Source organism: Lithobates pipiens, unplaced genomic scaffold, assembly GCF_037356315.1.
Source record: "Lithobates pipiens isolate NorthernLeopardFrog02 unplaced genomic scaffold, aLitPip1_a1.2 Scaffold_157, whole genome shotgun sequence".
Lineage (NCBI taxonomy): Eukaryota > Metazoa > Chordata > Amphibia > Anura > Ranidae > Lithobates > Lithobates pipiens.
Window position 1 is genome coordinate 2,746,032 of NW_027507746.1, and position 25,879 is coordinate 2,771,910.

At 47.2% G+C, this 25,879-nt stretch overlaps 1 protein-coding gene across 1 annotated transcript in view; it reads right to left on the reverse strand.

Moving 5' to 3' along the window:
• LOC143981455 (NACHT, LRR and PYD domains-containing protein 3-like) overlaps positions 1-25,879 on the reverse strand; it is a 182,835-nt gene that overhangs the window by 17,815 nt on the left and 139,141 nt on the right. Inside the window, exons 13-14 of the mRNA XM_077479317.1 lie at positions 12,087-12,103; positions 2,938-3,108 (exon numbers count right to left, since the gene is read on the reverse strand). Of these exons, the coding sequence (XP_077335443.1) occupies positions 2,938-3,108; positions 12,087-12,103 (188 nt within the window). The remainder of the gene's footprint in view (positions 1-2,937; positions 3,109-12,086; positions 12,104-25,879) is intronic.

Here is a 25,879-nt window from a genome sequence, read left to right on the forward strand (position 1 = left end):
AGTTCGGGGGACACCTCAGGAGGACATGGTGGGTCTAGTGAAGGAGTGACTGATGATGGGAAGAGGACGCGTTGGCAGCTGCTTTGCTAGTACCCTGAGCCTGGGTGAGAGAGGATGAGGAGGATGAGGAGGGCTTGGTCATCCACTCTACCAAGTCTTCGGCATTATGCTGCTCAACACGTCCAGCTGCCAAAAATAAGGACAAGCGTATCACATGGCCACGTGCTGATGACGATGCACTGTGTCCACGACCAGCACTGGTTTCTCTAGACACAGAGCCTGCTTGCCCTCTTTTATTGGCTCGTGACTGTCTGCCTCTCCTTGTTGGCCTTCCAGACATAGTAATGGCCTGCAAGGAGATGGGAAAACCAGCAATTGGGTAGTGTATACTGTGCAGGAGGCACACAACACCCACTGTAAATGCTGCAGATGCCTGTATTACAGAACACCAGTAATAAAGGGTAGTTTCAGATGTATATTGTGCTGGAGGCACACAACACCCAATTTAATTGCTGCAGATGCCTGTATTACAGAACACCAGCAATAAGGGGTATCTTCAGGTGTATACTGTGCTGGAGGCACACAACACCCACTTTAACTCCTGCAGATGCACAAGAAAAAAAACACACTGTCCCTGCCTATCCTTCTCTTCCTGCACGCCGGAACACACTACACAAGGCCGCCGCGCTGGTGGCCTTATATAGTGTGGGGTGTGTCCTAAACCCCCCTGAGCCATAAATGGCCACAGGCAGGACACAGTGGATTGTGGGCCATGAGCGCCACACGAATTTGGCACGAGTGGCCCATAACGTTCGGAATTTGCCGAATGGGCGAACAGCCGGTGTTTGAGTCGATCATCGAGCTCATGCCTAATGGGGCCAATACCTGAGGGGGCATTTCATCAGCACGGAGGTGGAGGACTCTGAACACACTTCATTTTGTAGTGACACAATGGAGGGGGCGCCATCATTGAGGAAGATTGATCACAGATATATGGACTTTCCTCTTATATATCCAACTAGATACATTCATTTTACAGCACTGGAGTTATGGCATCAATTACTTGTAACTAGTTGTTGTTTTATTACATTCATAATTTCTATTAGTAATATGTTAGTTTGTAATATGTATTCACAGCACTGGGGTTGTGGTATTACCAGTCAGTCACAGCACTGAGTTGTGGTATTACCAGTCAGTCACAGCACTGAGTTGTGGTATTACCAGTCAGTCACAGCACTGAGTTGTGGTATTACCAGTCAGTCACAGCACTGAGTTGTGGTATTACCAGCCAATCACAGTACTGGGGTTGTGGTATTAGCAGCCAGATGCAGCACTGGTGCTTTGATATCAATTACCTGTATAAAATGGTTAGTTTCTGCAGAGAGAGTATTAATACCAATTTATATGCACCGCAATAAGTACTACATTTGCAGCACTGGTGTTTTGGCATAAATTACCTGAAAAATAGTTATGTATTCAAAGTAGAAATGTATTCGTTTGCAACATGTATTTACAGCACTGGGTTTGGGGTTCTACTAGCCAGTCACAGCACTGGTGCTTTGGTATCAATTACCTGTATAAAGTTGTTAGTTTTCTGCATAATGTGTATTGTTACCAATTCATTAGGCTGCAACACATTGTTACAGCACTGAGGTTGTGGTAGTAGCAGACATATCTGACCTAGTGGTGTGTTTTCTATAAAGTCCCAATTGCCCCATCTGCCCCCAATTTTCCCTCTCGTTTCAGTAGCAGACATATATTCCATGTAGTATTTGCATTGTATTATCATTTTTGTTGTGTAATTATTATTTGGAAGTATCAGGATCAGGTGATTAGGTGGTTTGTTACATAGTTACACAGCCGTATAGTAACACTGGGGTTGTGGTAACACTTACCTCTGTCTGCAGGTAGGTGGTCTGTCTGTGTAATATAGAGCAGAGCTACACTAGTTTGTTATTTAGTGTATAAAATATGTAGAAAGATAAAGAATGAGAGAAAATACAACAAAGACAAAAGGACAGACACAGTCTGGCTGTGAGAATAAAACAGAAATAAACTTTTTCTGAGGATTATCCTGTGACAGGAACATGTCAGGAACATCCGCTATTCACCGGTTAGACCGGCACCATGGGACTCACCCCGTCCATATCTCAGGATCCTCAATTTATGGATGTGGGTGGAGTTTAGCCATCAGCCAATCAACCCTGGAGGGTGTTCCCTGCCCAGTCCACAAGCCGGTCCTGTGTTCTGAAGGAACCAGAGCTAAATGGACCATGAATGGTTCTGATGGATGAAGATTGGATTTCCAAACCAGCATGTCAGTCTGATCCAAACAAGACCAATCAGTGCTTGTCTGGTGTGATCAGACTCCATAGAACCATTCTGGGGGTTTCTCCTGGATTATATCCTCACTACACATACAATGTTATATGTACATGTACCCCAACATGTCTACAATCAGGAGGAATACGATAAAATAGATTCCTCTGATCTCTGATATAAATCAATGTCTGGCAGACAGTTTGGGGTCTTCTCCCTGTATCAGCCTCGTCCCCTGCTGGGCTTGTAGATGAAATGACTAGGACTTCTCTAGAGGCTCAGTGAGGTGACAATTTTATATCTACAAGGATGGGGTGATTTTATTGGCATCTAGGGGTCACTTCTGGTCTAGAGACTCGCTCTGTCCTTCCAGATTCTAATTGAGGACCATGTCTATGATTGGTCACTGAATGAAGAGAGTCAGTGGAGGGGGGAGGGGATGAAAGCCAATAACAGCCAGTGACCTGAAAGACTATGATGGGAATTCCCAGTGTAACCGGCCAATCAGAAGTCTGTCTTTGTATAACTTCCATCTAGGTGACATGTCTGGATCCCTCACATAAAAGATTTATACCAGAATCCTGCAGAATATTATATCATTTTTGGGATAATTCTCACCACAGCTCCTGCAGAGTACAGCCAGGATCTCTGAGCCCATCGCATAGAAGTTTTATTCCAGAGTCTTCCAGATTATTCTGTGATAAACACAGTGTGGTGAGGGATCGATTATTGATAAGAATGGATCGGAGATCATCCCACCAGGAGGAAGTCACACCACATTTATGCAACCTGCAGAGACAAATCCAGACACATGATATTATATTATAAAATGAATATGAGGAATTATTCCCATTTAGTGAAAAGTAACATAACATCAGTAGAGCGGAATATCAGGATATACAGAATGTTATACAGAGGAAAGATCTTGTTATTAGGGAAGCTGATAAAGGTGAAGCTGTTGTAGTACTTATGTCTACACAGTATAAAGTGGGGCTCAGTCACCCCCTTATGTACCCGGTGATTAAGCAGGACCTCACACAGTGTCTCATACAGGGGCTTCTGAAATTGATAGATAAAGGAAAGGATCTGGGGGGTTTATGAAATAAAACAGCAGAATTTCTGATGGTGGATACCCCAGTGACCCCAATATTCCATCACCTTCCTAAAGTCCACCAATCAGGAGTTCCCATTGAAGGTCATACCGTTGTGGCAGCAATAGGATACCTTATAGAGAATGTAGAGGGGGAGGGGTGGAAATACATTGACAGCCTTTAGTGCTGAGACTTCTGAGATATATAAGAGATACAAGTACTATATTGGTGGATATTCCACATATACAATGGGATTCTACATTCACATGGGGGACACTTCTATCCCCAATTCTTTAGTGTCTCCAGCAATCAGACGTAGCAAGGTCTCTGGGCTTGTCCAGACTAATGAGAACTTTCCAAGCCAAAGATAGCTGACATCCCTCTGTATCTGGTGGGTTGGGAGGCATAGTCGGTGCAAGGTGGACAAAATTATTGGGCATCGGACACTTCTTGAATGTAAAAGAGGTTTTATTTCTCTTAACAGTCCTTTTTGTATTTTTGGGGGAAAGAGGGTTAGGGCCAGGACACCCTTAAATTGTTGCAGATTCAATTGGCAGACTCCAAGGCTTTAATAGGAGGACAGCTGTGTAGGGAAAAGCCCCAGCAAGGTTTCACATCTGCAAATGCAGGAGTGCTGTCTCCTATGACAACAGGACAATTTAACCACTTCAATACAGGGCACTTAAACACCTTCCTGCCCAGACCAATTTTGAGCCTTCAGCGCTGTCGCACTTTGAATGACAATTGCGCGGTCATGCTACACTGTACCCAAATGAAATTTTTATCATTTTTTTCCCACAAATAGAGCTTTCTTTTGGTGGTATTTGATCACCTCTACGGTTTTTATTTTTTGCGCTACAAATAAAAAGATACCGAAAATTTTGGAAAAAAAAATGTTTTTTTTTGTTTCAGTTTCAAAACTTTGTAAATAAGTACGTTTTCTCCTTCACTGATGGGCACTGATGGGGCTACACTGATGGGCACTGATAAGGTGGCACTGATGGGCACCAATGTGGCACCAATGAAGTGGCACTGATGAGCGACACGGATGAGCGACACGGATGGGCGACACGGATGGGCGACACGGACGGGCACTGATAGGTGGCACAAATTGGCACTGATAGCTGGCACGGATGGGCGGCACGGATGGGCATGGATAGGCGGCACAGGTGGGCATGGATAGGCGGCACAGGTGGGCATAGATAGGCGGCACAGGTGGGCATAGATAGGCGGCACAGGTGGGCATGGATAGGCGGCACAGGTGGGCACTCATAGGCGGCACAGGTGGGCACTCATAGGCGGCACAGGTGGGCACTCAGGCGGCACAGGTGGGCACTCATAGGCGGCACAGGTGGGCACTCATAGGCGGCACAGGTGGGCACTCATAGGCGGCATCGGTGTTATAGTAATGGATGCCAATCAGTGCCAAACAATAATGCATGCCAATCAGTGATGCCCATTGTGGCCACTGATTGGCATCCATTATGGGCACTGATTGGCACCCATTGTGCTGACTGGCACCCTGGTGGTCTAGGGAGGATTATGGATTTTTATTACCTTTTCCCTGGTGGTCTAGTGGTGTCCCTGGTGGTCCAGTGTGGGCATCCTCGGGGGGGCTGTGCTGATAATCGATCAGCACAGACCCCCCCCTGTCAGAGGAGCAGCCGATCGGCTCTCCTCTACTCGCGTCTGACAGACGCGAGTGAGGGAAAGCCGATCACCGGCTCTTCCCATTTACACTGTGATCAGCCGTGATTGGACACGGCTGATCACATGGTAAAGAGTCTCCGTCGGAGACTCTTTACCGAGATCGTAGTTGCCGGGTGTCAGACTGACACCCCGCAACAACGATCGCCGCGATGCGCGCCCCCGGGGGCGCGCAGCGGCTCATTATCCTAATCACGTCATATGACGTGAGGTTAGGATAATGAAACCACTTTGCCGCCGTCAATTTGTAATAGGGCGGGCGGCAAGTGGTTAACAGTTCCTAACTCAAACGTAAACATTGCTTCAGCTTAACTACAACTGCCTCTTGTAGTTCTTTAACACTGAGCTCCTGGTCTCTCACTAGACCCTCTGATTTACTGACTCTGAATCCCTTGAGCTCCTCCAATATCTGCGGTGGTATCTCCCTCAAGCGTCACCCACGATTCCCTGCTGCATCCCTAGCTTGGCAATACAGATATTTCTCAAGCTTCATCCCTCTGGCCTGCTTGGTGCCTGGCTTGACTCACAAGGCTGCTCTGCAAGTGATTCCTCCACTGTTTTGTCCCTGACTTGATCACCGCCTGAAGTTTCCCCGATTCTCCACTGTGCCCATTCGGTGAGAATGTTGCTCAGGTTCTTGCTTCAGTTACTGGTAATAAGGTGTTTGGTCCCTTCTACCTCCAAACGCAACAGCACTGCGCTGTTTTAACCGGTAATTGCACGGTCATGCAATGCTGTACCCAAACAAAATTTGCCATAAACCAGAACCTGGGCGAAGGATGTAAATCCCACAAAGAAAATACCCACACCTTGAGAGGGAAACAAAGTTAGCAACTGGTGGCCGGTAGCTTGGCAGGCTGCACTGTAAGCAAGTTACCGGACACCAGTTGCCATGTTTGTTTCTCTCTCAGGGTGTGGGTGCTTTCTTTGTGGGATTTACATCCTTCGCCCAAGTTCCAGTTTCTTACGACTTCCCACTGGTTTCTCTCTCCCCGCCCTCACACAGCTCCCGGGGGAAGCTTGGTGGCATGGTTGGCATTTTATGCATTTATCCATCTACTTTTATGGACGTTCTATTTTAAAGTTTATTTTATAAATTTAGGATAGCATACCCACCTATATAGATCTATCTTTCAACTACTTCACAAAGAGTCATCTATTCCATGCCAGTAGGCCAGGAGTTATTCATCAATTGCATCTATCTGTGCTTCTCCCGAAGGAGCGAGACTCCTCTCACGAAATGCACTGAGAACTAGCAAAGCTATTCCAGACTACTGACAGTCATCTTTATGACATATCCAGGTCTCATGAAAGGTTTATTACATGAATGTAAAATTTACCAATATGTTGATATCTAATATATTTTCTATTTTCTGTATTACATGCTGTTTTTAAATGTGTGTTAAATAAATATTTTATGCATTTTACCTGAAGTGTGCTCTTTAAAAGTCCCATGGGCAATTTTGTTTTTTGTTGTGTGCCTTTTCTACTTTAAGTTTTTTTAAAAAATCCAATAAACTAAATTTTAGTCATACATTTAGGCCAAGATGTATTCAGCCATACGTCTCAGGTAAAAAAATAAATAAATTAATAAGTGTATATTTATTGGTTTGCACAAAAATTATAGTATCTACAAACTAGGGTACATTTACTGGAATTTACGCAGCTTTTATTTTATGACTGCCTATCTCATTTCTTGAGGTTCTAAAATGGCAGGGCAGTACAAACCCCCTAATGAAACCCATTTTGGAAAGAAATTTGCTGAGAGGCATGTTGAGCTCATTGAATATTTCATTTTTTTTTTTTTGTCACAAGTGATTGAAAAATGATAAAACAAATCTGTAATTGAAATGATATATTGCTCACACATGGCATGGTTATATGTGGAATTACACCCCAAAATACATTCTGCTGCTTCTCCTGAGTACGGGGATATCACATGAGACTTTTTGAAAGTCTAGCTGGGCACAGGACCACGAAAACCAATCACCGCCTTTGGGATTTCTAAGGGTGTAAATTTTAGATTTCCCTCCTTGCTACCCATCACAGTTTCGGATAGTTGAGAGGTATGTTGAGTATTTTGCAGATTTCGCTTTTTGTCACAAAGTTTTGAAAATGGAAAAAAAATTTAAATGTTCCTTTTTGGTGTCTACTTTCCAAAACAGGGTCATTTGGGGGTTTTTGTGCTATTTTGAAATTTCAAGGCCTCCGAAACTATGATAGGTAGTGAGGAGTGAAATCACTCTGCTGTCGGACTACAGGACTCCTCCCGCTGTCCGCTGTACCTTGCCATCACCTGCACTCCGCTGCTGGACTACAGGACACCTCCCATTATCAACGGTCTTCTGCTTCCTACACCGACCATCCAGTCAGGCACTTGTGCTCCTCTGTGCTCCCGAGCCCCTGTCATCTCTACCAGGGCCTCCCGAGTCAGAGGTCTACGAGAGGCCGCTCCCTGCATTCCGGGCTCTGCCTTAAGGTAGGTGACAGTATCGGGCAGCCATGTCTGAGCCCACGCAGGGAGATTCTGCTATGGATGATTTATGCCGTCATCTTGCTGGACTTACCCAGGCCGTTAAATCCCTACAAGAGGGCTATTCCCGGTTGGAAGAGCGTGTCCAGGTCTTATCTACCACAGGCCCTACCGTGCCGGGAACTTCTTCTGCACCATCAGTGGTTATGATGCCTCCTGAGCCTAAGGTCCCAACTCCGGAGAGGTTTTCGGCAAATCGCAGCAAGTATAGGGCTTTCTGCAATGCCTGTGAACTATTTTTTGCACTCCAACCCAGAACTTTTTCCCTTGAATCCACTAAGGTGGGTTTTGTCATCTCTCTCCTACTGGGTGAGCCCCAGGCATGGGCCACCGCCTCTTGGAGCAAAAGGACACATGCCTTAACAACCTGAGTACCTTCTTCCAAGCGATGGGTTTGCTCTATGAGGATCCACAACAAGCAGCTACTGCGGAAGCAGCGTTATATTCACTTCAGCAAGGCCGTAGAGCGGCAGAGGATTATGCGTCCGAATTCCGGCGCTGGAGTTCTGATACTACCTGGAACGATGCCGCTCTACGTTATCAGTTTCGCATGGGACTCTCTGAACCCTTAAAGGATGAATTGGCTCGGGTTGGTATCCCAGCAACGCTTGAAGCCCTTATTAACCTGTCCATCCAGATAGACAGACGCCTGAGAGAACGGAGAGCAGAACGCACTGCTGGTCCTTCCCGACCAGTCTGGATGTTACCCCGTGTTCCCAACCCTTCTGCACATTCCGCAGCTGACACTCCTGAGCCCATGCAACTGGGCTTACTTCAACCTACTCTCACTACCGAAGAACGACAACGCCGGCAGCTCAACAATCTGTGTCTATATTGTGGGGAGTCCGAACACTACGCGAGATCCTGTCCCGCCAAACTCCGTAAGCACTCTTCTTTGTCTACTACTGTTTTACCTGCTGTGCTTAGTAATACCACTCACCTGGCTATTCCCGTTTCTCTTCAGCTTCCAGGAGGGAATACTCAAGTCACCACGATAATTGATTCAGGAGCGTGCAGTGGGTTCATGGACTTGTCTTTTGCCCATAAATTCTGAGTCCCCCTACGGCCCAGGGCGAAGGGATTGACTGTACACCTTGCCGACGGATCGGCTATCAAATCCGGGCCGGTGACAAGAAACGCTTCCTTTGACTGCCACTATTTCTGGTAACCATCAGGAACTACTCTGCCTGGACATTATTGAGTCTCCCCTCTTCCCTATTATACTGGGCATGCCCTGGCTCCGGGCACACAACCCGCAAATTGACTGGTCCACCGGGAACATTAACTTTCCTTCTCCCTATTGCCGTCAGCACTGCCTGCAAGAAGCAATTAAGGTCTCGCCCCACTTAATGTGTATGGAGATCGATGTTGAAACTCGCCAGTGTGTTCCAGAGGCTTACCATAGTTTCTTGGACATGTTCAGCAAGAAGGGGGCGGAAACGCTTCCCCCCATAGACCCTATGACTGTCTGATTGAGATACTCCCCAGAGCTGAAAACCCTTTCAGGAGGATTTTCCCCTTAACGGAAGTGGAACTTGAGACTCTCAGGACTTACATTGATGACAATCTGAAAAAGGGGTTCATACGCCCTTCTACCTCCCCAGCAGGAACAGGAATCTTTTTTGTAGAAAAGAAGGACCATTACCTGCACCCTTGTGTTGACTATCGGGACTTAAATAAAGTTACAGTCAAGAACCGGTACTCATTGCCTTTGGTGCCCGAATTATTTCAGAGACTCGGAACAGCCGTTATCTTCACAAAACTGGATCTTCGCGGAGCCTACAATTTGGTCCGTATCCGAAGTGGGGACGAATGGAAGACTGCCTTCCGCACCCGCTTCGGACACTTTGAATATCTCGTAATGCCCTTTGGGCTATGCAACGCTCCTGCGATCTTCCAGCATTTTGTGAATGATATTTTCAGAGACTATCTCGACCTGTTTTTCATAGTATATTTGGACGACATCTTGATCTTCTCCCCCTCTGCCCGTTCACAGGGAACACGTTAGAAAGGTTCTAACTCGGCTTCGTCAACACGGCTTGTACGCGAAACCTGAGAAGTGCGAGTTTGAACGTCGCAGCATCCAGTTTCTGGGGCTGATTATTTCGGTGGATGGAATCAAGATGGACCCACAGAAAGTTTCCGCCATCCTGGACTGGCCAGCTCCTACAGATAAGAGAGGAATCCAACGTTTTGTGGGGTTTGCAAATTTTTATCGCAAGTTCATCAAGGGTTTCTCTACTATCATCGCCCCGATCACAAGATTGACCAGACAGGGTATCAAGTTCCAGTGGACTCCGGAAGCTCAGGCTGCTTTCACCTCCCTTAAAGAACAATTTGTGTCAGCATCTGTCTTGAAGAATCCTAATTCTGCGCTACCCTATATCCTAGAGGTGGACGCATCCGAGATTGCAGTGGGGGCAGTACTCTCCCAGAGACAGGGTCCCAAGGCCCTATTGCATCCGGTGGCTTTCTTCTCGCGCAAATTGTCTGAAGCGGAGAGGAACTATGACGTCGGGGACAGGGAGCTAATCGCTATCAAAGCTGCACCTGAAGAATGGCGCTATCTTCTGGAGGGAGCGGCTCATCCCATTCTGGTATACACTGACCACAAAAACTTAGAATACTTGAAGACTGCTAAGAGGCTGAAACTGCGTCAGGCCAGATGGGCACTCTTCTTTACGAGATTTTCATTCCACATTAACTATAGGCCCGGGTCAAAAAACACCAAACCCGATGCGCTGTCTCGGATGTTCAGTGAACCCGAAGCCTTTCAACCAACAGATACCATCCTTGCACCCAGAAACTTCCTTATGCTCCAGGAAGACCTATTGTCCCAACTCAAGCAGGCCTCATCATCGGCTTCTCATCCATCAAACACCACCCTACATTCCAGCAATGACTTATTGTGGCATGAAAATAAGATCTACGTGCCTCAACAATTACGGGTTGCTGTTCTTAAATCCTGCCAGGACCACAAACTGGCCGGCCATTTTGGGGTACACAAGACCGTCGAACTCCTTCAACGCACCTTCTGGTGGCCTCAGCTGCTAAGAGATTGCAAGCTTTATGTTGAATCATGCACCACCTGTGCCCAGAACAAGGGTAGCAAGACCAAAGCTTGGGGGTTGCTGAAACCACTCCCTATTCCGGAAAGGCCATGGAAAATGATTTCCAGGGACTTTATTGTTGAATTACCACCGTCAGAAGGCTACACCACTATCTTTATGGTCGTTGACAGATTCTCCAAGATGGCTCATTTTCTGTCCATGAAGGGTACACCTTCTGCCCCTGAGACCGCAAAGATCTTCATTAAGGAAATTGTAAGACTCCACGGTATACCTGCAAACATTGTTTCTGATCGTGGGGTGCAATTTACGTCTAAATTTTGGAGAGCTTTGTGTGAGTCCCTGAAGATTGACCTTTCGTTCTCCTCTGCCTACCACCCCCAGACCAATGGCCAGACCGAACGAACAAACCAGACCCTCGAGCAATATTTGCGATGTTATTCTTCCTTTTCGCAAAACGATTGGGTATCCCTTTTACCACTTGCCGAGTTTGCCTACAACAACTCCGTTCATTCTGTAATGAATCAGTCTCTTTTTTTTTGCGAACTATGGTTTTTACTCTCTGTTCTTATCAAACAACATTCCAGAATGTACAGTTCCGGCGGCTCGGGAAACCTTGAACTTTTTCTGCACCAATAACAAGCTGCATGTTCTCGTGGTTTGGTAGACTTTCAATCCTAAAGATGACAATACTCCCCAGACTCCTCTACCTGTTTAATGCCCTACCCATTAGAATCCCAGGAACCTTCTTCACAAAACTCCTCACGGTACAAAGAAATTTTCTCTGGGCAGACAAAAAACCAAGAATTAATTTCCGTCTCCTAACATTACCCAAAAATAGAGGGGGTATAGGACTACCAGACTTCAAAAAATATCATCAGGCTTCGCATATCACCAGATTGATAGACTGGCATTGTAACGGCCCAAATAAAGACTGGGTTCAACTGGAAAACAACCTATCCCCATACCAACTTCTCTTCTATCCATGGACACTTCACTCCAAGACAAACAAACACATAAACCACCCACTAATTGCAAATACAATCTATATTTGGCACAAAATAGTAGGTCCATATAAAATTGCCTCCATACCGGGACCATTGACACCCATCGCTAACAATCCTGATTTTGCACCAGGCCTGCAGCATAATATACCATGGAAAACCTTCTCACCTCACATTGCATGAATGGCCCGAACATTAAGTCATTTGCAGCACTCCGCTCCGAGGTGGGCGAATCATTTCCCGGCTTATGGTTCTATACACAACTGAAGGACTTCCTGATCAACGGCAAACACAAATCTCAATACCGCCTTCCATTGACACACTTAGAGTCCCTATGCCTCAAAGGATCACAGGTATCGAATACCACATCTCTTGCATATGCTTAGCTGAATCAGATAGCACATGCTGATAACTATAAACATAAGAGGAAATGGGAACAAGATCTCAAAATTAAAATCTCCGAGAAGCAATGGGAAAAGGCGTGTATTATGACACACAAATGCTCTCTGAGCTCTAGATATCAGGAAATATCCTACAAAATCCTTACGCAATGGTACATAACACCACAGAGGGCCGGGAGATGGTTCCGCTCAACCTCGGACATATGCTGGCGTTGTAAGACTCACACCGGATCCTTCTTGAACATCTGGTGGGAATGTCCATCCATTCGGGCATACTGGGATGAAATTAAATTCTGGATAAAACACGTCACGGATACCAAACTTGAACTAAATGCGGCCGCATGTTTGATTAACTTAGTACCCACTACTTTAAGCAGATATAAAAAGTCACTCTCACGACACCTACTTACTGCTGGCAAAACTCTCATACCCATTTTCTGGAAATCCACAAAAGTCCCAGGAATCAAAGACTGGGTAAATAGAGTACAATATATCTTTAAAATGGAAGAAATTGTGGCCATGAAGAGAGAAAACAGCTTAAACTTCAATAAAACAGGGCAACCTTGGCTGTTATTCACTCTATCTCCTGATTACCAATTACTTACCCAATGATTTACCTACCCCTATCAATTACCAAGTTTACAATAAGGTCATAAATTAATGAGGTCTGAACAAGTTACCATAACCAAAAACCTTTGGTGCAATACACCCCCCCATCCCATAAACTCCCCAATCCGATATACGCTAACCCTGACAATCTTGTCAAGAACATCATTCCATATTCAGTCTTAATGACTCTGATGTTATCTGTATATATCATAACCTAGCATTTACTATGTCGTTGTCCAGACTCTATATGACATTTGCAAGACTTGTACTTTTACCAATGTCACTATTTTCTTTGTTATTAAGGACGGCTATTTTTATATTCTTTATTGTAACACTGAATATGCTTCAATAAACCTTTGATTGAGAAAAAAAACAAGCTGCTTCAAGAGACAATGGCAAGGACCCAAGAACACAACAAGGCGGCTTTTGACAAAAAGAGGAGAGGGGAGCTTGATTTAAAACCCGGGGATTTAGTCTGGCTGTCTACCCTGAATTTGAAATTGGCATGCCCATCCAGAAAACTGGGCCCAAAATTTGTGGGTCCCTTCCCAGTAACCAGGAAAATTAATAACGTGGCCTATGAACTGAAACTACCGGAGTCGTTTCGTATCCACCCAGTGTTCCATGTGGCCCTCCTAAAACCCTCAATCCAGGACCCCTTCACCAATCGGAACGTTGGTCCCCCTGAACCTGTGCTTATTAACGGTAAGGAAGAATTTGAGGTTGAAGCGATTTTAGATTGCAAAAAGAGAGGCAACCAAGTCCAATATCTGGTGAATTGGAAGGGGTATGGGCCAGAAGAGAACTCCAGGGAACCAGAGACTGGTATCCACTCCAAGAGGTTGATTCTGGCCTTTAAGAGATCTCACCCGGGTAAGATGTCCCAGTTGGGCATCCGGAGGCTGCCCATTGGAGGGGGGCAATGTCAGGAAGAACCTTCTCACGGGCATCCAAGCGGCGTAAGACGCAGAAGATCATCTGTGTGCAAGAAGAGCGCTATCGCGGTCGGCGGTGCGCACGCGGCCGTTTGATGCAATTGGCGCCAATAGCGCTATTTAAAGTGGATCCTTGCTTTGCTGCCTTGCTGCCCGATCAACAGCGTTCCCGTGTACTCTGGTATCCTGTATCTGAATTCACCTGATCCGTATCCTGATCCGTATTGAACCCGGCCTGTTCCTGACTTCGCTGTTTGCTGCCTGCCCCCGACTTTTGGCTTCCTATCCGACTACTCTTCTGGATTTCGTTTCTGTACCTGATCTGCTCGCCTGTGCCTGACCTGGACCGTTGTACTACTCTGCTACCTGCCAGTTTCCTGTTTATCGTCGCTGGACTACAGAACAGCTCCCAGTCCGCCACGTACCCGGTTGTTGTCTTCCACTGTGTCTTGTTGCCTCTTATCTCTTGCTGCGGACTATAGGACTCCTTCCACTTCCCGCTATATCCTGTTTGCACCTGCACTCCGCTGCTGGACTACAGAACTCCTCCCACTGTCCGCTTTACCCTGCAGCCACCTGCACTCTGCTGTCGGACTACAGGACTCCTCCCGCTGTCCGCTGTACCTTGCCATCACCTGCACTCCGCTGCTGGACTACAGGACACCTCCCATTATCAACGGTCTTCTGCTTCCTACACCGACCATCCAGTCAGGCACTTGTGCTCCTCTGTGCTCCCGAGCCCCTGTCATCTCTACCAGGGCCTCCTGAGTCAGAGGTCTACGAGAGGCCGCTCCCTGCATTCCGGGCTCTGCCTTAAGCTACTCGACAGGGTGTAAGGCCTATATCCTCATTTTCTACAGACACAACATCTGTTTCAGGGTGCTCTTTGGGTAGAGGTACCAGGGAGGACATCCAGAAAATGTCTCTCACGCAGCCGGCTTACTGTATTTACATTGGGAAGTTGGGCCACAGCATCGTCTGGAAATAGGAAATCTGGAAAATGTAATGATCTCTTCCTGGAAATTTAGGAATATCTGCACTTCACTGCAAGCAATTTATTGCACCTCAAGCAATCTCTCTCATCCCGTCTAAGTCAGGAAACTACAAGATGTTGTGGGAAGCCCCAGCAATTAGATAGCACAGTGCCACATGCACCAATTCCAAAGTCAAAAAGGTGACTAAAAGTTGGCACGCTTGTGTAATAATTGTTCAAGTACAAGTGGTGACACCAAGTCCCAAATAATTTTACCACTGCTCCCTATGTAGTCTCTGCAGTTGGGGGGCTCCACAGTCTTTTCCCTCATAAACCAGAAAACTATATGTATAGCCTGTGGCACTGTCACCAAGCTTATACATCTTGACCCCATATCTGGCACGCTTGCTGGGGAGAAACTGTTTGAAAGCAAGGCAGCCAGAAAACTTAATCAGGGATTCATCAACACAGACAACTTGATCAGGAATAAACAAGCCTGCAAATTGTTGGTTAAAGTGGTTTACAAGGGGCCAAATTGTGTGGAGCGGTTTGTATTCAGGGTCACCCGAGGACGTCAGAGTTCATTTAGTTGAAGTGCATAAACTGCAAGATCATCTTGTATATAGTACTGGTCATAGAAGCAGAGAATACAGGCATATGGTGAATTGGGTCAATGGACTAATATGACTGCAACTCACACTTTTTAGTAATGCTCATGAGGGATAGGCTCAAAAAAGTCTTAAATTCGGGAACCGTAATAGGTTTCCAGTGAAATTCTCTGGCAAGGGTCAAATGGGGATTTGCGGAGATAAATGGACCAGCATATAAATTGCTTCGGTCCACAATAGATCTATACAGATCTTCCGTGAAAAACAGCTCGTAAAAGTCAAGGGAAGTAAAATCCACTGTTTCCACCTGAATTCTGGGTTAGCCAGTGAATAGGGGAAGTACGGGCGCTGCAGAAGTGGTGGGCTGCCAATCAGGATTTGCAGACACATCAGGAAGGGCACTATGGGCTCTACTTGCCTGTGCTAGAACTCTTGGTGGCTGCAGGGCACTACTTGTGCTAGTCACTGCACCAGCTTGAACTGCACTTATGGGACTTGCCACATCACCAAGTGTGACTGCAGTGCTGTTTTGTCTCGGACCAGAATGTACGAGGCTGCTGGTGTTCACCAGAAGCATGAGCGGCACTAGTACTGGTTCTCTGCTCCATACAGGAACTGTGGTTGTTGCACATCAGCGACAGAAGAATGGGGTCGGGTATGTCTGACCTTAGCAGGGACCACTAATCCGTCATCAGAGCTATCTGTCAGGGTGCCACTGCTCTCTACGGGTTTGTATACTGACCTTGAATCTGACAATGAGGCTTCCCCTTCACTCTCATCTGTCATGCTCAGCAACATGTAGGCCTCTTCACTAGTGTACCTCTGACATTTTGGCCTCTAAATTTATAGGTACAGCTAGTGCGACTCCTAGGTAAAAGAGCACCCGGTGTCAGAGACTGCTTGAATCGCTACAAAAAAATAACTGTTAGCGCTAGCAGGGATCAGGCGTGACTCTACTAACGCTGCATATTTGTGTGCTGTGTTTTGTAAGTGACAGTGATCTACTGATACTGGGCGGAGGGGCTAAATGCAGGTGCTGGCAGGTATCTGGTCTGATCCTGCTAACAATGCATTTTTTGGGAACATTATACTACTGGGTAGGGATGAGCCGAACACCCCCCGGTTCGGGTTCGCACCAGAACTTTCGAACGGACCCCAAATTCGAAGGAACGTTAGAACCCCATTGAAGTCTATGGGACTCGAACGTTTGAAATTAAAAGTGCTAATTTTAACAGCTAATATGCAAGATACTGTCCTAAAAAGGGTTTGGGGACCTGGCTCCTGCCCCAGGGGACATGGGTCAATGCCTAAAATGTTTTTAAAAATGGCCGTTTTGGCAGGAGCACTGATTTTAATGACGATTAAAGTGAAAAAAAAGTGAAATTTTCCTTTAAATATGGTACCTGGGGGGTGTCTGTAGTATGCCTGTGAAGTGCCACGTGTTTCCCGTGTTTAGAACAGTCCCTGCACAAAATTACATTAAACGGAAATAACACCATTTAAAACTGCTTGCGGTTTTAATGTTATATCTGGTTCCTGCAATATGGTTGAAAATCATTGAGAAAAATGGCATGGGTAGCCCTCCCTGCCCATTACCAGCCTATTTGGGTCTTGTACGCATATTAAGGGAAACCCTGTACCCATTTTAAAAAAAGGAAATGTGTGTGGCCCCCAGGCCCTATATACTCAGAACAGCAGTATACAGGCGGTGCAAACAAGACAGGGACTGTGTAGGTTTGTTGTGTTAATTTGAATCTGTTTGTAATTTTCAACCGGTACATTTTTAAAGTGTAGCTCCAGTCAAAAAAACTATTTTTAAGCTTTTTGGAAAACATAGGGAAGGGTTATCACCCCTGTATAATTAGTTTTGTCGTCCATCTTTTTTCATCTCACTTGCTGTTGTCTCCTTCCGTTTGCAAGTAGGAGATTTTGTAAATTGGATGTTTGAAAGTAGGGGCCTGCCCTATATGCTCTGCAGAAATGGCGGAACAAGGTGTTGGTTTTGCCACAACATTGTAAGCCCTCAAAGTGACTCTTGGTGGGCGCTGGAGCGCCCTGCTGTGAACGATTATATCAAAAATTGTAATTACATGCCATTGTTGAACAGTGGTAGAAAAATTGACCTTTGGTGGTTGTGGTGCTGGTGCCACAACACTATAAGTCCTTACCGTTACTCTGGGTGGGCACAGGAAGGGGCCCTCCTGTGAAATATTATATCAAGAATTGTAATTACATGTCCCTGTTAAACAGGGGCAGAAAAATTTGGCCTTAGGGACTGCTGCTGGTGCCACAACACTGCAACCTCTCCCATATATTCTAGTTTTATTGCAGGAATTAGCCCTGCTGCAAAGCATTGCATCAAAAATTGTACTTAACCACTTTCAGACCGGACCATTTTGCTGGTAAATGACCAGAGGTCTTTTTACACTTTGGCACTGCGCTGCTTTAACTGGTAATTGCGCGGTCATGCAATGTTGTACCCAAACAAAATTTGCGTCCTTTTCTTCCCACAAATAGAGCTTTCTTTTGATGGTATTTGATTGCCTCTGCGATTTTTATTTTTTGCGATATAAACGTAAAAAGACCGCAAATTTTGAAAAAAAATGATATTTTCTACTTTTTGTTATTAGAAAAATCCAATAAACTCAATTTTAGTCATACATTTAGGCCAAAATGTATTCAGCCACATGTCTTTGGTTAAAAAAAAGTCAATAATTGTATATTTATTGGTTTGCGCAAAAGTTGTCACATCTACAAACTAAGGTACGTTTTCTGGAATTTACGCAGCTTTTAGTTTACGACTGCCTATCTCATTTCTTGAGGTGCTAAAATGGCAGGGCAGTACAAAACCCCCCCAAATGACCCCATTTTGGAAAGTAGACCCCCTAAGGAAATTGATAAGAGGCATGTTGAGCCCATTGAATATTTTATTTTTTTGCCTCAAGCGATTAAATAATGACAAAAAAAAAAATTTTTTTTTTTTTTTACACAAAGTTGTCACTAAATGATATATTGCTCACACATGCTATGGGCGTATGTAAAATGACACCCCAAAATAAATTCTGCTGCTTCTCCTGAGTACGGGGATACCACATATGTGGGACTTTTTGGGAGCCTAGCTGCGTACGGGGCCCCGAAAACCAAGCACCGCCTTCAGGCTTTCTAAGGGCGTAAATTTTTGAGTTCACTTCTCACTACCTATTACAGTTTTGAAGGCCATAAAATGCCAAGATGGCACAAAACCCCCACAAATGACCCCATTTTAGAAAGTAGACACCCCAAGCTATTTGCTGAGAGGCATGTTGAGTTCATGGAATATTTTATATTTTGCCACAAGTTGCGGGAAAATTACAAACTTTTTTTTTTTTTTTTTTTTTTAACAAAGTTGTCACTAAATGATATATTGCTCATGCATGCCATGGGCATATGTGAAATGATACCCCAAAATAAATTCTGCTGCTTCTCCTGAGTACGGGGATACCACATATGTGGGACTTTTTGGGAGCCTAGCCGCGTATGGGGCCCCGAAAACTAAGCACCGCCTTCAGGCTTTCTAAGGGCGTAAATTTTTGAGTTCACTTCTCACTACCTATTACAGTTTTGAAGGCCATAAAATGCCAAGATGGCACAAAACCCCCACAAATGACCCCATTTTAGAAAGTAGACACCCCAAGCTATTTGCTGAGAGGCATGTTGAGTTCATGGAATATTTTATATTTTGCCACAAGTTGCGGGAAAATTACAAACTTTTTTTTTTTTTTTTTTTTTTAACAAAGTTGTCACTAAATGATATATTGCTCATGCATGCCATGGGCATATGTGAAATGACACCCCAAAATAAATTCTGCTGCTTCTCCTGAGTACGGGGATACCACATATGTGGGACTTTTTGGGAGCCTAGCCGCGTATGGGGCCCCGAAAACTAAGCACCGCCTTCAGGCTTTCTAAGGGCGTAAATTTTTGAGTTCACTTCTCACTACCTATTACAGTTTTGAAGGCCATAAAATGCCAAGATGGCACAAAACCCCCACAAATGACCCCATTTTAGAAAGTAGACACCCCAAGCTATTTGCTGAGAGGCATGTTGAGTCCATGGAATATTTTATATTTTGCCACAAGTTGCGGGAAAATTACAAACTTTTTTTTTTTTTTTTTTTTTTTCACAAAGTTGTCACTAAATGATATATTGCTCACGCATGCCATGGGCATATGTGAAATGACACCCCAAAATAAATTCTGCTGCTTCTCCTGAGTACGGGGATACCACATATGTGGGACTTTTTGGGAGCCTAGCCGCGTACGGGGCCCCGAAAACCAAGCACCGCCTTCAGGCTTTCTAAGGGCGTTACAGTTTTGAAGGCCATAAAATGCCAAGATGGCACAAACCCCCCCAAATGACCCCATTTTGGAAAGTAGACACCCCTAAATTTAGGGGTACACTAGTGAGACTAGGTAATAAATGGCGGGTGCCCTGAAACTATAAAAAAATAACTAACCAACCAGCGTCACCTGTAACAGTTATATGGTGATCACTGGTGAAAGGGTTAACTAGGGGGCAATTAGGGGGCTTTATGCGGTAGTATATGGGGGTCCCTGGCGCTATAAAAAGCTGCAGCGAACCTAAATACCTACCTGCCTAACTAGCGTCACCTGTGACACTAATACAGCGATCAGAAAAACGATCGCTTATTAGGCTGGGTTCACACTGGAGCGATGCGGGAACGCCACGAATGCGCGGCGGGTTCCCGCATCGCATGCCTCCCGGCGGCAGTTCACACTGCCCTATGCGAACTGCTGGGAGTGTCAGTGAAATGTTACTGACACCCCCAGATCAGTTCGCATATCGCAGTGCGATCTGCAAACTCGGATCGCATGGTGTGAACACCCATGCGATCCGATTCTGCTGCGGGCCAAAAAAAGGGTCCCGTGCGAATTTGCGGCGGGTGCGGCGGGTGTGGCGGGTGCGGCGAATGGCTGAACTCGAATCGCACAGAGATCGGATGTGATTTGCACTGCAGTGCGGTGCGAATCACATTCGTTCTCATAAACCGCTGCAATGTGAACCCAGCCTTAGTGACACTGGCGACGGGGGGTGATCACGGGGTTAAACCTTTATTGGGGGGGTTAGGGGGGTACCTTAGAACTAAAGGGGGCTAACCCTAACTGCCCTAACAGTTATTAGTCACAAATGACACCCGCCGGGTGATCAGGGGGTTAAACCTTTATTAGGTAATAAATGGCGGGTGCCCTGAAACTATAAAAAAATAACTAACCAACCAGCGTCACCTGTAACAGTTATATGGTGATCACTGGTGAAAGGGTTAACTAGGGGGCAATCAGGGGGCTTTATGCGGTAGTATATGGGGGTCCCTGGCGCTATAAAAAGCTGCGGCGAACCTAAATACCTACCTGCCTAACTAGCGTCACCTGTGACACTAATACGGCGATCAGAAAAATGATCGCTTATTAGGCTGGGTTCACACTGGAGCGATGCGGAAACGCCACGAATCCGCGGCGGGTTCCCGCATCGCATGCCTCCCGGCGGCAGTTCACACTGCCCTATGCGAACTGCTGGGAGTGTCAGTGAAATGTTACTGACACCCCCAGATCAGTTCGCATATCGCAGTGCGATCTGCAAACTCGGATCGCATGGTGTGAACACCCATGCGATCCGATTCTGCTGCGGGCCAAAAAAAGGGTCCCGTGCGAATTTGCGGCGGGTGCGGCGGGTGCGGCGGGTGTGGCGGGTGCGGCGGGTGCGGCGAATGGCTGAACTCGAATCGCACAGAGATCGGATGTGATTTGCACTGCAGTGCGGTGCGAATCACATTCGTTCTCATAAACCGCTGCAATGTGAACCCAGCCTTAGTGACACTGGCGACGGGGGGTGATCACGGGGTTAAACCTTTATTGGGGGGGTTAGGGGGGTACATTAGAACTAAAGGGGGCTAACTCTAACTGCCCTAACAGTTATTACAGTCACAAATGACACCAATGCAAAAAAAAAAAAAAAAAAAATGACATTGGTGTCACTGTGACTGGGGGGCAGGGGTAATTGGGGGGGTGATCGGGGGGTAAAGGGGGGGTGTGAGTGTGCCTGGCATGTTCTACTGTGTGTGTAGAGTGTTGGTGCAACTTACTGATCCGCTCTCCTCCGTGTCGGAAACGAAAAATACCGACACGGAGGAGAGAATACATCACTTCCTCTCCTGTGTTTACATTACAGGAGAGGAAGTGATGTCACCGGGGATTTCTATTCGTCGGGAGCGATCGCGAGGGGGTGGCCATGAATGAATGGCCGTCCCCTCGTCCGGGATCGCTCCCGAACGAATACCGACCGCCGCAGGCACCGGGCGGGGGCCCGATCGGGCCCCCGACCCGCGGGAGGCAAGGGACGTACATGTATGTCCTTATGCCTGCCCGTGCCATTGTACCGACGTACATCGGCGTGCGGCGGTCGGCAACTGGTTAAACGCCCCTGTTAAACAGGGGCAGAAAAATTGGGCCTTAGGCACTGGTGCTGGTGCCACCACACTGCAACCTCTGCCATATACTCTAGTTTTATTGCAGGAATGAGCCCTGCTGCAAAGCATTGCATCAAAAATTGTAATTAAACACCCCTGTTGAACAGGGGCAGAAAAATTGGGCCTTAGGCACTGGTGCTGGTGCCACCACACTGCAACCTCTCCCATATACTCTTGTTTGATTGCAGGAATTAGCCCTGCTGCAAAGCATTGCATCAAAAATTGTAATTAAACGCCCCTGTTGAACAGGGGCAGAAAAATTGGGCCTTAGGCACTGGTGCTGGTGCCACCACACTGCAATCTCTCCCATATACTCTTGTTTGATTGCAGGAATTAGCCCTGCTGCAAAGCATTGCATCAAAAATTGTACTTAAACGCCCCTGTTAAACAGGGGCAGAAAAATTGGGCTGATGGCATCAACCAGAACCAGAAATGTTCTTCCAACATATCAGCGGAGGAGGAAGAGGATAGACAATCAACATAACAGGACAGTAACTCAGCATCAGCATAGGCAGTCTTGAAGGGATGTGATATTTCAAAAAATATTATTCTGTTACATCAGCTTCAGGTGCTTGGTAGCTGTGGGTGATCCAAGACTGATTCATCTTGATGAAGGTCAGTCGATCAACTGATTCGGTGGACAGGCGCACCCTGTGATCGGTAACAAAGCCACCAGCAGCACTGAAGGTGCGTTCCGAAAGAACGCTGGATGCAGGACAGGCCAGTAGCTCAATTGCATACTGTGCAAGCTCTGGCCAGTGATCCATCCTCAAGACCCAGTAAGCCAGAGGATTTTCAGTGGGAAAGGTGTCCAAGTCTGACCTTGCCCCTAGGTATTCCTGCACCATGTAAATCAGACGCTGGCGATGGGTGCTGGAACCGATCATACCTTGGGGCTGCGGACTAAAAAATTGTCTGAAAGCATCAGTCAGACGGCCACCTTCTCCACCGCTCCTTCTGACCGATGCCTCAGCAACACGTTGTCCAGGTCCAGGAGTTTGTAACCTCCCAGTCTCTGGGAATGCGTTGCACAGACCTTTCTGCAAGGCCTCCCGGAGATGTCTCATCCTCTGCTCCCTCTGCGATGGCAAGATAAGGTCGGCAACCTTACCCTTGTACCGTGGATCAAGGAGAGTGGCCAGCCAGTAATGGTCCCTCTCCTTGATCCGAAGAATACGAGGATCCTTCTGCAGGCTTTGCAGGATCAGAGAGGCCATGCAGCGTAGGTTAGCTGAAGCATTCGGTCCGGAGTCCTCTGGGTCACTAAGGACAACATGATCCGCAGCTACCTCCTCCCAGCCACGTACAAGTCCACGTGTTTCTTGGGACTGTAAATCATCCCTACAAGACTGCTGCTGCTGCTGCTGATGCTGAGTGCCAGCCTCCACCTCCATGCTGACACAATCATCCTCCTCCTCCTCTTCCTCCTCCTCATCCTCTTCCTGTGTGATGGGTGGCACAGCAGGAACACTGTCTGGATAAAGGGGGCCTTGAGAGGCAAGGAAGTCCTCCTCTTCCTGCCTCTGTTCTGCCTCAAGTGCCCTGTCCATTATTCCAAGCAGCGTATACTCCAAGAGGTGGACAAGAGGTACAGTGTTACTGATGCATGCACTGTCACTGCTCACCATCCTTGTGGCCTCCTCAAACGGTGACAGGACAGTGCATTCAATCCCTGATCATGCCCCACTGGCGTGGTGAGAAAAAACCGAGCTCCCCTGACCCTGTCCTGGTGCCGTAGTCGCACAGATACTCATTAATGGCCCTCTGCTGCATGTGCAGCCGCTGCAGCATGGCCAACGTTGAGTTCCATCTGGTGGGCATGTCACATATAAGGCGGTTCTTGGGCAGGTTCAACTCCTTTTGGAGCTCAGCCAGCCGAGCACAGGCATTAAATGATCGGTGGAAATGCACACAGACTTTCCTGGCCTGCTTCAGGACATCCTGTAAGCCGGGGTACCTGCCCAAGAACCGCTGCACCACCAGGTTAAGGACGTGAGCTACACAGGGAACATGGGTCAGTTGTCCCTGTCGGAGGGCGGAGAGGAGGTTGGTGCCATTGTCACAAACCACAATTCCTGGCTTAAGCTGGCATGGCGTCAACCACCTCTCAGCCTGCCCCTGCAGAGCTGACAAAACATCCGCCCCAGTGTGGCTCCTGTCCCCCAAACAAACCAGCGCAAGCACGGCATGGCATCGTTTTTCCTGCGTACTTGCGTATCCCCTGGAACGCCTACGAAGCACCGCTGGTTCTGAGGACAGAGCACTGGAAGAGGCCATGGAGGAAGAAGAAGAGGAGGGGGTGGAGGAGAGAGGTGTGTCACAACCAATAGTAGCATTTTGGAGGCATGGTGGCGGAACAACCTCCAACACTACTGCACCTTGTCCTGCATCCTTCCCAGCTGCCAGAAGAGTGACCCAATGGGCCGTGAAAGACAGGTAACGTCCCTGTCCATGCCTGCTGGACCATGAGTCAGCGGTAATTTGCACCTTACCGCTGACCGCCCTGTCCAGCGAGGCAAGGACATTGCCTTCCACATGCCGGTAGAGAGCCGGAATCGCCTTCCGTGAGAAAAAGTGGCGTTTGGGGACCTGCCACTGAGGAACCGCACATTGTACAAACTCACGGAAGGGGGCCGAGTCTACCAACTGAAAAGGCAGCAGTTGAAGTGCTAGCAATTTAGCCAAGCTAGCATTCAACCGCTGGGCATGTGGATGGCTGGGAGTGAACTTCTTTCGCCGGTCCAGCAGCTGGGGCAGGGACATTTGCCTGCTATAATCGGACGTGGGTGTACCGCTAGCAGAGTTCCCGGAAGCACTTGGCTGTGACACACCTAATTCTACACATTCATTCCTCTCAGAGCAGGTTTCAGAGAGGACTGAAGGTCTAGTGGGGTTGGAGATGCCAGCTGATGAGGAGCAAGGAGAGGTCCGCTTTGTTCTTTGGTGTGGGTCTTTGAGGTATGCTTGCCAACGAGCTGCATGGCAGGTCAACATATGTCTGGTCAAGCATGTGGTGCCCAAGCGGCTGATGTTTTGGCCACGTGAGATACGCTTGAGACATATGTTGCAAATAGCAGTGGTGCGAGCTGATGCACTCGTCTCAAAAAAGGCCCACACCAAAGAACTTTTAGAATAACGCGCAGAGGCAGCGCCCTGCACAGGCGGAGCTCTGCGGTGTGATTCAGTCGGTGTGCTGCCTGGTGTCCTCCTCCTCCTCCTCCTCCTCTTCCTCTCTCCTTCCAGGCACCCACGTGGAGTCAGTGCCCTCATCATCCCCTCCCTCTTCATCGCTGTAGCAAACCTGGCAGTATGCTGCAGCTTGTGGAACATGACTGCCAGATTGCTGTCCTTCTTGAGCATCCCCTCTCTCTGCGCTCACGCTACTGCCTTCCTCTAGCTGAGTGTCATCACCAGAGCCCACAAAACACTGGGCATCCTCCTGGAGCATGTACCCAACACTGTGCTCAAAGAGTTCAGGAGACTCCTCAGGAGGACGTGGTGGGTCTAGGGAAGGAGTCACTGATGATGACATTGAGAGGAGGGAAGACGATGCGTTGGCAGCTGCTTTGTTAGTACCCTGAGACTGGGTGAGAGAGGATGAGGAGGATGAAGAGGGCTTGGTCATCCACTCTACCAAGTCGTTGGCAAGTTGCGGCTCAACATGTCCAGCTGCCGAAAAGGACAAGCATGTCCCATGGCCACGTGCTGATGACAATGCACCGCGTCCACGAACAGCACTGTTGTCTCTAGACACAGAGCCTGCTTGCCCTCTTTTATCGGCTCGCGCCTGTCTGCCTCTCCTTGCTGGCCTTCCAGACATGGTAATGGCCTGAAGGGAGTTGGGTAAAACAGCAGTTGGGTAGTTTATATTGTGCTGGAGGCACACAACACCCACTAACTCCTGCAGATGCCTTTATTATAGAACACCAGAGATAAAGGGGTATATACAGATGTATACTGTGCTGTGCTGGAGGCACACACAACTTCCAATTACTCCTGCAGATGGCAATTGGGCTCAAATAGAGAACAGCTATGTAGGTGGATATAGCGGTATGTACTGGGTACAGAGCACGCAGACAGCACGCACTATCTCCTAACACTACTGAC